Source organism: Bubalus bubalis, chromosome 3 (assembly GCF_019923935.1).
Source record: "Bubalus bubalis isolate 160015118507 breed Murrah chromosome 3, NDDB_SH_1, whole genome shotgun sequence".
NCBI classification, from domain to species: domain Eukaryota; kingdom Metazoa; phylum Chordata; class Mammalia; order Artiodactyla; family Bovidae; genus Bubalus; species Bubalus bubalis.
Genome location: NC_059159.1, coordinates 172,874,676 through 172,887,528, shown reverse-complemented (window position 1 = coordinate 172,887,528; position 12,853 = coordinate 172,874,676). Strand labels below are relative to the sequence as shown.

The window sequence follows — 12,853 nt, the reverse complement described above, 5'->3', positions numbered from 1 at the left end:
AGCGCTGCCATGAGGCCCGGCACCCTCACAGGACAGCCATGTCCCTTTCTGGGCTCAAGGGTGGTCTCGGCGAACAGCCAGCCCCCTGAGCGCAGGCGGGGTCAGGGAGCAGGAGGAGGCACCCTGGACTCTGGTCTGGATGCCCTGCCGAGTACCCTGGAAGGCGGAGGTATGGGGGGACTGTGGAGGCGTCGACCCGGACTCAGGGGCCCACGGGGCAACGTCAGGAGCCAGCTTCCTTCAGGTTCCCGCTTGGGCCTCAGTTTGGGTGAAATCTGCTTTCTGCTCCAGGATAGAGAGATGTCTTATTTTTTTCTTAATTTTAATAAAGACAGTGATTTCTTTCCTGAAGGATTATGACTGTGCTGGGGAACCAGCTGACTCCTAACCTTCCACTGAAGCCTGTGAGAGGTCCTTCCAGTCGGCGGTTTCTGTATGTGGACAGGTCACTCCACACTGGGACGAGTCTGACTTCTAGGTCATGTGTTGATAACGACCCATCACTACACATGCAATCTCAACCCAGAAGGTGAAGACATGGGGCAAGAGAGCTGAGCACACGTCCCAGGCACGAGCGGACAGAAGGCGAACATGGCCCCTGAACGGGTCTCCCGGAGGCGTGCCTCTCACGCCCCGGCGGGCGGCAGCAGGACCCCAGGCGTGGGGGGCATTAGAGGCATTGTTGTGTCAAAGTGCTTCACCTTCTCTCCAGAGTTGCAGCTCCGACAAACAAATGCACTGAAATTATGAATCCATGTAAAACAAGACATTTGATAAGAGGACATTTTAAGGAATCATATATGAAAAAATACCTACCAATGGGTAGAATATTTAGTCTCTAAAAGACACACTCTTTGAGGTGAGGAGGATGTGAAAGCCAGACTGGTTCCCAAGAAGCCTGGCACATAGTACTGAGCAGGTCTGGGGGTGAACGGGCTGTCGGGGGAGACGCCGCCTCCTGGTCGGGACCCTGTAGCAGAGCTGCCCCCGAGCCGCGGGGCAAGACCTCAGGGGACACATGGGCACCTGACAGGGCAAGACGACGGCCACAGCCACCCAGACGGAAAGGCGGATGCGCCCGACAGCCACACCCTGAGACGCTGACGGGCCAGCGGGGTCACGGTCAACAGTTATTTTCACGACCAGGAAACCTTTGTGTCATGAATGCTCCTCTGAAAGGAGGAGCATGTATTTAACCAAATACATGTTGGAAACCCTTCGTTAAAAAGATTCACACCTGAAACAGAAGACTACGATTCAGGGCAAATTACAGCCAAAGGGGAGAGTTTTGTCAACATCCAGGTTCCTTGTCATATTTGCACCAGGCCCTGAGACCAGAATTGGAATCTTTTTGCCCGAAAGAGACAGTCAGTCAGTCATCTGACTGACAATGATCCAGTCCGTTTCTTAGTGATTTCAAAATCAGTGTCAAGATTCTAAACATGTATGAACCGAGGAGTGTATTCTGAACTCGCCTGAAGGGTCTAATCAGGAAGACAGAGGACAGAAACCTCGTGGTTTGAGTTACTCACCATGGCCTGGCTGGAGCTTTCCTGCAAGTCCCACAGCAGGATGTGGTTGTCGGCCAGTGAGATGACCCTCTTCCCGTCTCCCGCGGGCTCCCAGGCGACGCTGAGGGAAGGAGGGAGCCCAGAGTTACAAGGTGCCCACCCCGAGGCCCGGAGCTTGGACACATGGCCCTCAGCTAGGCCCGGCCCAGCCCCCGTCAGCAGGGGGAGGCAGCGTGACCTGGGGCAGTGACTCGGCGCAGCTACCATGCTCCTGAGGCCTGAGTGCCCACATCCTCCCCAGGGTTCACTGAGGTCGAGAGGATGGGCCCCTGTGATGGGGTAAGTGCCCTGGTGTGGACTGACACCAGTTCCCAGGCTCCCTGTCTCTGTGTACATATGTCTCTGTCTCTCTACTTCTCTCTCTTCCTATTCATCTCCGTCTCTATATCTCCATCTCTCTCTCCATCTCCATCTCTCTCTCTGTCTCCGCCTCTCTCCACGTCTGCATCTCTCTCTGCGTCTCCATCTCTATATCTCCGTCTTTCTCTGCATCTCCGTCTCTCCCTGTGTCCCCGTCTCTCTCTCCATCTCTGTCTCCGTCTCTCTCTGCGTCCTCGTCTCCCTCTCCCCGTCTCTCTCTCTCTCTGTGTCTCCGTCTCTCTCTGCGTCTACGTCTCTGTATCTCCGTCTCTCTCCGTCTCCGCATCTCTTTCCGCGTCTGCGTCTCTCCGTCCCCATCTCTCTCTGCGTCTCCGTCTCTCTCTGCGTCTCCGTCTCTCTCCACGTCTCCTTCTCTCTCCACGTCTCCATCTCTCTCTCCGTCTCTGTCTCTCTCCGTATCCCCGGCTCTCGCCGCGTCCCTGCCCCTCTCCGCGTCTGAGCCTCTCTCCACGTCTGCGTCTCTGCGTCTCCATCTCTCTCCCCCTCTCTCCGCGTCTCCGCCTCTCTACACGTCTGCGTCTCCATCTCTATATCTCCATCTCTCTCTGCGTCTCCATCTCTGTCTCTGCGTCTCCGTCTCTCCCTGTGTCTCCATCTCTCTCTCCGTCTCTCTCTGCGTCCCCGTCTCCATCTCTCTCCCTGTCTCCGTCTCTCTCTGTGTCTCCGTCTCTCTCTGCGTCTCAGTCTCTGTATCTCTGTCTCTCTCCACATGTGCGTCTCTCTCCGCCTCTCCGTCTCTCTCCGTCTCCGTGTCTCTCTCCGCGTCTCCGCCTCTCTCCGCGTCTCCACCTCTCTCCACGTCTGCGTCTCCATCTCTATATCTCTGTCTCTCTCTGCGTCTCCGTCTCTGTCTCTGCGTCTCCGTCTCTCCCTGTGTCTCCGTCTCTCTCTCCATCTCTCTCTGCGTCCCCGTCTCCGTCTCTCTCCCTGTCTCCGTCTCTCTCTGTGTCTCGGTCTCTATATCTCTGTCTCTCTCCACATCTGCGTCTCTCTCCGCCTCTCCGTCTCCGTGTCTCTCTGCGTCTCTGTCTCTATCTCCATCTCTCTCTGCGTCTCCGTCTCCGTCTCCGTCTCTCTCCGCGTCTGCGTCTCTCTGTCTCCATCTCTCTCTCCGTCTCTGTCTCTCCGTTTCCATCTCTCTCTCCGTCTCCGTCTCTCTCCATGTCTGCGTCTCTGTCTCTCTCTGCGTCCCCGTCTCTCTCCGTGTCTCCATCTCTCTCCGCATCTGCGTCTCTGCGTCTCCGTCTCTCTCTGCGTCTCCATCTCTCTCTTACTGTCTGGTGAACAGCGGCCACCTGCCAGTTGGGAAAAGAGCGCGCTCAGCCCCTGACCTGCCCACACCCTGACCCCAGCTCTCTAGCCCCGGGAGCTGTGAGCAGTCCAGCCGTAGGTTTCATCAGGGCACCTGAGCTGAGGCACTGCTGATGCCTTCTCCCAGGACCTGAGGCACAGACAGCTGACAGACCCTGGCTGCTGAGATGCTGAGCGGCCTGCTGGGGGCTGGGTCTGAAGGGGCCCAGGTGGGTGGTGCCCACATCTTCCACTGCCCCCTCCTGGGAGGGCAAAGCTGAGAGCCCTGGTCACCCGCCAGGCCCGAGACGGCAGACCACGTCCTTCTGTCTCAGCCCACGTGAGCCACGGTTTCCTGTCACCTGCAGCCAAAGCCGTCTTAACTGACGCAATGGATATGTGAACAACCAACAAGATAAAAATCATATCGCCCATGCGATAAAACCATGAAGAGGCTGAGAATATTTCAGTGTGACCACTGGGATTTCTGTCTTCCCTAATGAAATTCTTTCGAGCTTATGAAGAGAGCTTCATTTCACATCCTCCCACATGTGACCACTGCAGACACTGATGGAGACCCTCATGGCTTCTCTTCCACACAGAACACGATGCTGACCGACCGGGGGCACCTCCCTCGTATGACCCCTCAAGACTGTCAACGAGCTGTTATGACTTTTATCACAACACTGCCTGCTGCTCAGTCACTCAGTCAGGTCCAAATCTGTGTGACCCCATGAACTGCAGCCCGCCAGGCTCCTCTGTCCATGGGACTCTCCAGGTAAGAAGACTGGAGTGAGTAGCCATTCTTTTCTCCAGGGGACCTTCCCCACCCAGGGGTTGAACCAGAGTCTCCCACATTGCAGGCGGATTCTTTACCACTGTGCCCCTGGGCAGCCCACCTGCATGACCAGAGATGGCCAAAGTAGAAAAGCAGAAGGAAAACACAGGTACCTCAGAAAACCAACACGAATCACGTCAATAACAGTTTGTTAACTTCCTGTGAAAGAGACGAGACTAAGGAGAAAGCCACCAACTGTCGTGGGAGGGGGAGAGACCCCATGCGCTGGAAACCTAAGCTCTGTCTAACCCAGGTGTGAGGCCTCGGGGAGGGCACGGAAGGACAGGTAGACACGCCGGTCCAGGTCTGGGACATGTTCTCACTGCTGCCACAGCCCCAGCTCCCACACAGGGCCTGGAGAGAGGCCCCGGATGGGAGAGGGGCCGGCACCTGGCATGTTTGGGGGAGGCTGTGGTCGGGACCTGCGTCTGCCAAACCTGACACGATGGGTGACTCGGGACAGCTCACTATTGAAAACTATAAAAAGAAACCAAACCCCACAGGAGCACACACAGAGGGGGCGACTCAAAGGCGCATCAAGGAAAACCAGGACTGAGGATCAGAAGGTAAAACGAGTGCACTTTTCAAGCCACTGAGCAGGGCAACCGCGGTCCTGACGTGTGCACCGTCCCGCACGGTCACAACTGAGGAAACACGCCCCGCACCCTCGCCTCCTGCCTGCCAGCCTCACCTGGCTCCGGGCCCCCACCTTCCCACTGTGCTCCTCCTGCCAGCCTCACCCAGCTCCCGGCTCCCACCTTCCCACTGCACTCCTCCCAGGTGTCTCCCTTTTGTCCTACAACTTCTGCCCCCACGGAAGCAACAAACCCAGGGTGTGTGTGTGTCCATCTCCAGACAGTCAGCACGGCCAGGCGATCGGGGTCCTTGCTAAAAAAGAGCGGGCCTGAGGTGCACACAGACAGGACTGTCCCTAGAGGAGATGCCCCCTCTCACTCGGGCCCAGCCACTGAGCAGAGCTGCTGTTTACTGTCCACCCAGGGGTGACGCATCTGACAGTATGTGCGGTGGGTTTACAGGGAGCAAGCCCTGTGATCGAGAAAGGCAGGAATAAGCAGGGCATGCGAAGTGCAATAAAAAAGGAAATTCTACTGCATCACGCATCATCACCAGGGAACCAGCGCTATAAACATAGGAAAATGACACAGAGTTTCTGCCACACTTGCTGCTCCAAACTAGGGCATTTATTTCTTTGTTCATAAAAGTCATCCACATTCCTGCTTTTTCACTCTCTCTCCATAGATGTGAGCGACGTAAAACTGTATTAACAAGTCAGGAGCCAGAGAGCACCACCTAATGTATGTACACTGCACCCCCTCATTATCACTGAGAGAGAAACACAAGGAAAGGCCCGTCTCTGCAAATAAACCCAGGCGAGAGAAACGAAAGCTCTCTGTGCAGTTAACAAGGCCAGGATAGCAGGAGCGAGGGTCCTGATCTCACAGGCCGCACGTGATCAAACAAAACACACTTCTCTTCCTCAGACAAGTGGTTCCAAAATGAGTGACTCACACGCTAGGTTTCGACGCCTGGGCTAAGGACACTCTGCGGACACTGAGAAACTCTTAAAATGACCTCAGTGGAAGATGACTTTGGTGGCGGTTCAGTCGCTAAGTCGTGTCTAACTCTTGCGACCCCACGGACTGAAGCCCGCCAGGCTCCTCTGTCTGTGGGGTTCTCCAGGCAAGAATACTGCAGTGGGTTGCCCTTTCCTTCTCCAGGGGATCTTTCTGACCCAAGGATTGAACACGGGTCTCCTGCACTGCAGGCAGATTCATTACCAACTGAGCTACGATTACTTTTAATCCACCTCATCTACCTCTCCACCTACCCCCTGAAGCCCCTCTGGCAGGCAGGGCGGCTGTCGGGCCAGCACAGCTGCTAGACGGATAGAGACCACCAAATGCGAGACCCGTGAGACGGCGGTTACCACATGCCACGGAGCTGAGACAGCGCGCGAGAGCTAGGCGAGGACCACGCTCCAGTGGTGCTCCGAAACCCTCCCGTTTGTTACTTTACTGAAAACGGGGAAACCTTCAATAAGAAACACATCTATTAAGTCACTGGTGACTGTATCAGCGGTTACCAGCCAAGTTTTGAAAACCTTTTACAAGAAGAACGTAATACGTTATTTCCCCAATTTATATATCTCTCTCTAAAATACACAGATTTGGCAACCTGATTAATTCTTCCTGCTCAAAAATTCACAGCAGAATGTAAGTTAGCTTTTCGTAAATGCTATAAAGATTTTTTTCAAAAAAGACCACTTTAAGAATTACACCACTAAGTCAGGAAGCCCCCTTTGATCAAATCTATGGATGCGAGGTTTCCTGTGCTGTGACATGCGGACACTTGTAGTGACATGAAGACTTACGCCCAGCCAGGGGCCCCTCCTGAGAACAGAGGGGTGTGCGGTGTGGCTCTGGGCACCAGTGAGCTACTTATTGAAGGTCTGTGTTTATTCTAACGCCGCTTGCCTGCACAGACTGACTGGTCCATCACCCACGTGCAGGGCTCAACAGAAAGACACCCTCACACTGAGAGTCCAGCCATGGACGGTGTGTGGGTGGGAAGATCTGCCCTCCCCAGAAGCCCCCTGGGTGGGCTCGTCTGAGGCCCCATCACAACGCAGGGTGGACATGGAGCCGATGGACACCACCCCCTGGGGCTCCTGTCCTGTCCTCCTTCCACAGGGTGGCTCTGACAACCGTCCCGTTTGACATGGAGACGTCGGCCACAGGGAAAGGGGAGGGCGTCTTTACGCTGTCCCGTGGGATCACCCACTGTTCTTTCCCTGTACAAAGTAAGGCTGTGAGGCTTCCCAGGGGGCACTAGTGGTGAAGAACCTACCTGCCAATGCAGGAGACACAGGGACACAGGTTCAATCCCTCAGTCAGGAAAATCCCCTGGAGGACGGCATGGCAACCCATGTGAGTATTCCTGCCTGGAGAATCCCATGCACAGAGGAGCCTGGTGGGCTACAGTCCATGGGGCCACAGAGTCGGACACGACTGAAGTGACTTAATACACACACACAGGCATCTTTCCAGACTTCTCTCAAAGCTCAGAGACCACTCCAGCAGGAGAGCGACTTCTCAGCTCCAGTTCATAAGCTTTACACCTAAGGACTCCAGGTTGGGTGAGAGAGGACGCACACACGCGCATCTTATAAAAACCCACTAAGTCTCCCATGATGATGCTGTCGTAACCACGGAGACCTTTCCACCCTCACTGACAGCAGAGTCACACCGTCAGCTCTCTGAAAACTTCAAACATCTTCTCTACTTATCCTCTAAGACAGCTTTAAAAAATATTAAGGATGGCTTAGAATTCACTGTGTGTAACATTCACCTGAACCAAAGCAAACCCCTCCATTATGTGGACTGAAATGGAGAGCCACAAAACCAGAGATGAGGCCCCGTCCCTTCTTCTGGCCAAGCCACCGCAAGTGCTCGGGGACACGCCCAAGCTTCTCTTCTTGTGTTTGCCTCCACACTCAACCCCAACACCCGCCTTTCTCCTCCTCCTATGAGGCCAGTAATGTGGACACCACCTTCCGGGATCCCCGACCCCTCAGCCGGGCTGGCATGTCAGTGTGACATTTACCTCCGCCTACACTGAAGAGGGAACTTCCCCTAAAAGCTGGCACAGAAAGGCCAGTGGTCCCCCATCGAGGGCCAAGAGCATCTGGAAGGACCTGAGGGAGACCCAGCGTGACCCTGGGGTGAGACTTCCCAGCCGTCTCGGCCCGTCCACTCAAAGGAGAAGCAGGGCACATGGGAAGGGGGCTGCAGCCAACTTTCATAACCGTGTTCCATCCCCAAAGCTGCTGGGCTCTGATCTCAGTGACGCCTCCTTTAAGCAGATGCTCACCACCCACGAGATCCCACGGTCTGTGTGTGTGCCCCCTGTACATCACTTGGGAAGCAGCCCTGCTCCCACCACCTGGACTCTGCTCCCCGGGTCGGCGGGGGGACTGGCCCGCAGCCGAAGTGCACCCCCTCAGCAGCCCGAGAGCCTCTCCAGCATTGGGAGGAGACGCAGGGCCGAGTCACCCGTGGAGGCTACTTAGCGCTCCAGCCAATGGCGACCGTGATACTGCCGAGACCTCATGGGAGCCGGCGAAGGAGACCGCCACCCCTTCCTGCTCTTGCCTGTCGTGTTCCCAAACACCTCCCCCTCACGGGGCTGCAAGAGACACTGGGGTGAACAGAGAACAGGTGGGCTGCAGGAGCCAGGGGAACTCGGTGGGTCTGTGGTGGTTCCCGCTTATGGGGTCGCTGTGAGAAACTCACGAGGCGATGCGCGTAAACCCCGCCCCCAGGGCCAGATCAGGACTCAGCGTTGTCACTGTGGCCCCAATTCGCTCCCTCTCTCCCACAGCACCAGGCACTGTCCTTGGTGCTGAATTCTCCCCCTTTCCTCCCGCAGCATCAGGCGCTGTCCTTGGTGCTGAATTCTCCCCCTTTCTCCTGCAGCACCAGGCGCTGTCCTTGGTGCTGAATTCGCCCCTCTCCCGCAGCACCCGAGCAGCCTCGCGCCAGGCGCTGTCCTTGGTGCTGAGGTCCCCTCCGTGAAAGCAACTCAGCCTACACAGAAAGCCACGCAAGTATGAGTGCAGTGGAGCGCCAGGGAGCAGCGACGGCTGCGACAAAAGATGAAATCGTGCAAAACGACAGAAAGGCCTGAGTGGGGGTGAGCAGGGGTCATCTGGAGAGAACCATTAGGAAGAGCCTCTCTGAGGAGGCAACAGTGAGCCCACGGGAGACTAGGGCTGCAGGTCCCCAGGCAGTCCCTCCAAGCGACGTCAGGACCTGTGTCCCCACGGGCAGGAGTCAGGCCCCAAAGGGTCTGGGGGGCACGTTACACCAGCCCCTTCACTTCCTCACTTACAGACAATACCACAAATCCAAGGGCCCCACCACAACCAGAAACGTCACCTCCTTTGCAGGAATGGAGACCTGCTCTAGAGAAACTGGTGACTTTCCAGTTACCCTACCACCACCTGGGACAGGTGAGCACAAGAGACCAGGCCCACATGGGACACGTCAGCATTCTGTCCCCCATGTAGCAGCATATGCCCACCAAGCACACAGAGTCACAGGCCCTCTAGAATGTCCCCCCTCAGCTCTGGCCAGTCCCTGGAGGGGCCTCAGGACACGAGCATCAGCCGCCAGGCACTGCCCAACCATGACTGTTGTGGTGGAGACATGAGGGCCGTCCGCCCAGAGTCTCGGCTGCTTGGGACAGAACAAGCTCAGTGGCCCTGAGGACAGGAGCCTGCGCCTCGGCCGGTGGACAGAGCCACGCTCTGAGGCCCTGGGACTGTGCAGTGCTCCTGGACGCCCCCACGGGCAGCAGTGGCTGGGTCAGGACGGCTGGGAGCCCCACTCCGAGATCTGCTCTCAGCACAGATAACAAGTCAGAAGAGAAAACAAGGGAACGGAACCACCGCCTGCCGCACGTGACCACCAGCAGCATCCCTCACCCCCAAAGCTCTCCAGACTCAAGTTTGTATGTTAGGAGGGAACTGACTGGACTGAAGACACTCCAGAGAAGGTGCAGCGGCCCCATGTGCCAGCGAGGGCGCCGAGACGGGGCCCGCACACACCCCAGGCGCAGCCCCTGCCTCCACAATGCTGATGCAGCGCTGCCTGGCCAGCAGCTGCCCCTGGGCGCTGGGCAGGGGAGTGGAGACGCGGGTGCTCACAGACTGTTCAGAGTCAGCTCACAGCAGCCCGAGGCTGCAGACCCAGAGGCACTTCCACGAGGACGTGTCCACAGGCTGTCCATCCCCCTGGGTCCTCCTCGAGCAGGACCACACACACATGTGCAAACACTTCCTGGGGAGATGGGGCTGTTGACAGGGCTGCCATCTGAGACGCGCCTCCAAACAGCTCCGTGTGGGGTGCAGGGCGGCTCTGCCTTGGAGGACAGGACAGGCCCTCACACCTCTGCTGCACAGTCAGCTCATCCCCTGGGCAGGAGAGACCTGCGTGGCCTAGTACACGCTGACACCCCTCCCCCGCCCCCAGGCTGACAGGCCTCCCACACCCAGATGGGGAGACGGTGGAAACCAGGATCAGCCCCAGCTCCAGACGTCACCTCCTCAGAGACCCCCTCGCCAATTCATGAGTGTCTCTTCCCTTGAGGCCCATGCACAGGGCTCATGACTCCAGCCTGCCCCCCGCCTGCCCGCCTGGATCCCGGGTAGATGTTGACACCACGTCCCCCCCGAGACAGCCTGACTCCTGGAGGCCAGGTGCCCGGCCCCATCACCCTGGAGCATGGCGGGGTGTGCAGCAGGTGCCTAATAGTCACCTGCTGGACTAGATGCGTTTAATTGGCGGGGGTGGCCGAGAAGGGACTGTGCGTGCACACGCACCTCGGGAGTGCTACTGTACCAAGGACGACAACTCCTGCTGTAACGTGCACGCTCATCACGAGGGCACGTGCCCTCAGTCGCGCAGGAAGCGCGGCTTCTTGAGGGTGAGCCGGGGGTGTCTGAGGTCGGTCTGTGTGTCGCCCCAGCGGCACGGCCACCCCGTCACCACGGACACGGGCAGCCACACACCAGGGAGCCTGAGGGGGGTGGTGGCGTCTCTCTGTCCTGACACTGCGTGGGACGTTTGGGGAAATAAATTCGGGACAAAGCCTCCAAGGACTTGGGACACAGCATGAGCCGCACAGGGGCATCCACGGGGTACACAGAAGGTGACACCAGAAGTCTTCAGCCCAAGGCGACAGGTCAGCTCATGCACAGGATGGCCGAGTAGACATGCACTTGTGAGGCAGAAAGCACTGCAGTGCTTCAGGGCTGGCCGGCACCTGACCGTCCTCCCGGCAGGTACCAGCAGGACTGACGTTAGCAGGAAAGGCCGGGACACAGCTCCGCTCAGAGTGTGTACAGCAGGGCCCTCGGAGACGCGTCATCTGGAGAACAACTGGCACTAAACAGAGCGAAGGCAAGCTGCTGGCGTCCCCTCTGCACACAGAGTGGCCTCTGCAGGGGGACCTGCCCCCAGGGGCGCGCGGGGCGGGGCCTACCAGGCGGTGCTGCCGCGGGCCGCAGGCTCCAGGTGACAGAGCAGCTCCAGAGCGTGTGCGGGGCTTGCAGCATCCTCGGGGGACTCCTGGCCGCCGGGCTCCAGCTCCGCGGGCATCCTCCACACGGCGGCGAAGGTCACCACTTTGCTGTCTGCGGCTGCGGGACAGGACAAGGGAGACGTCAGCAAAGCATGCTGCCCCCCAGCCTGCACCCCTGCCCCGAGAAACCGGACCAGCTGCGCAGCTCAAGCCCCTGATCCCCTGATCCCACATCATCCTTCTGCCGAAGAAAATTTAATTTCCTCAAAATCGATCTCCTCCTGTTCTTCTTCAATAGTTCTTCAAACAAGGGAGGGAGACGGGGCAGGGCGGTGGGGGGTGGTGCTACAGCTAAAGCTATAATCACTGCGAGTGCAGACGGCCGCATCAAACACGTTTTTCCCGGAAGCCCCGCGAGGCGCCAGACTCGAGGGTGGGGGAGCACGTGTGCAGCGCTCACACATATGTGTTAAATGGTGTCAGTGGGGGTGCAGACTCCCGCCCACTGAAGCCGTGAAGTGCAGGCCGGGGGCCACAGGCCAAGCCCTGGCAGAGAGCAGCGTGGGGCCCGACCTTGACGCAAGACCCCTGTGTGGACAGAGAGGACGGTCCCCTCTGCAAGGAGCACGCCGGCTCCAGGTTTCTGCCCTCTAAACAAGTCCTCTTTTGTGAACAGATTTTTGCAGTGAAGACACAAAATAAGATGAAAAGACACAAATGAGATGAAAGAAACAGATTTAACATTATATGATTAAAAGCGGAACCACAAACTCCTATATATAAACTTCCAAAACTTGCTGCTTGGTTCTGAACAGCACATGTGCTAAACACCTTCCCCTTTAAAAACGGTCTTTAATAAATGGTAATAAAACAATGAATAGGCTTCAACATTAAACAGTAATTGGTATCAAGTGAAAAATATGAAATAATTGTAGAAAACAATGCCCCATGAGTAGTAATTCCTACACAAAAATTAAGGCGGGGGGTTGGGGGGAAGGACCTTACCATACATTAGAAAATGTCCCACTTCTTAATACATGCAACGGTCCTTCAATCTAAACACCAAACTAATCAACCAAGAACCCCACAGCAGTAACCACATGGGAAATGCCTGGCCCCCCGAGGGTGCTGTTATCACAACACCATTATTACCCATGATCAAACAGTCAGCAGGAGGATCAGGACTTCACCCACATCTCTCTGATCCCAGTCTCAGCACTCTGTTCATGCACCTGACTGGGTCTGACAGATCAGGGAATTGCAGCTTAAAGAATCATGGATGTTACATACAAATTCTATGTAAACACATCCACTTTTAACCATGCAAAGTAGAACATGACAGTTTCTGTCTATGAGCGAAATGGATTTTTTCTGCTGAGATTTTAAGTTCCACAGTCTCATTGCAGAGCCCCTGGGGTTGGCAATGGAACTCCTGAAAAGAGAAAAACTAACTGAAGATACAGTTGGTAACTCTGAGTTGGAAGGCAGCAGCAAATGCCCAAAACATCCACCCAGCAGAGGCACAGATTATTTTAATCTTCCTAAATGACAGAAAAAGAAAGTTCTACCCTGAAAAGTGATGGGACTAGTGACCTGAGAACGAAACGCTGGCTGTGCGCACGAGCAGTGTGCCGCATGTGACGGCAGGCGACACGGCAGCAACAGCTGG

The 12,853-nt window shown here is 56.6% G+C and overlaps 1 protein-coding gene across 7 annotated transcripts in view; it reads right to left on the bottom strand.

The window, feature by feature from the left end:
* EIPR1 (EARP complex and GARP complex interacting protein 1) overlaps window positions 1–12,853 on the bottom strand; it is a 68,400-nt gene that overhangs the window by 12,810 nt on the left and 42,737 nt on the right. For all 7 annotated transcript variants that reach the window (XM_006054162.4, XM_025282374.3, XM_044940554.2 and 4 more), the window contains 2 exons: window positions 11,146–11,302; window positions 1,533–1,632 (listed from right to left, as the gene is read on the bottom strand). In XM_006054162.4, coding sequence (XP_006054224.1) covers window positions 1,533–1,632; window positions 11,146–11,302 — 257 coding nt within the window. The remainder of the gene's footprint in view (window positions 1–1,532; window positions 1,633–11,145; window positions 11,303–12,853) is intronic.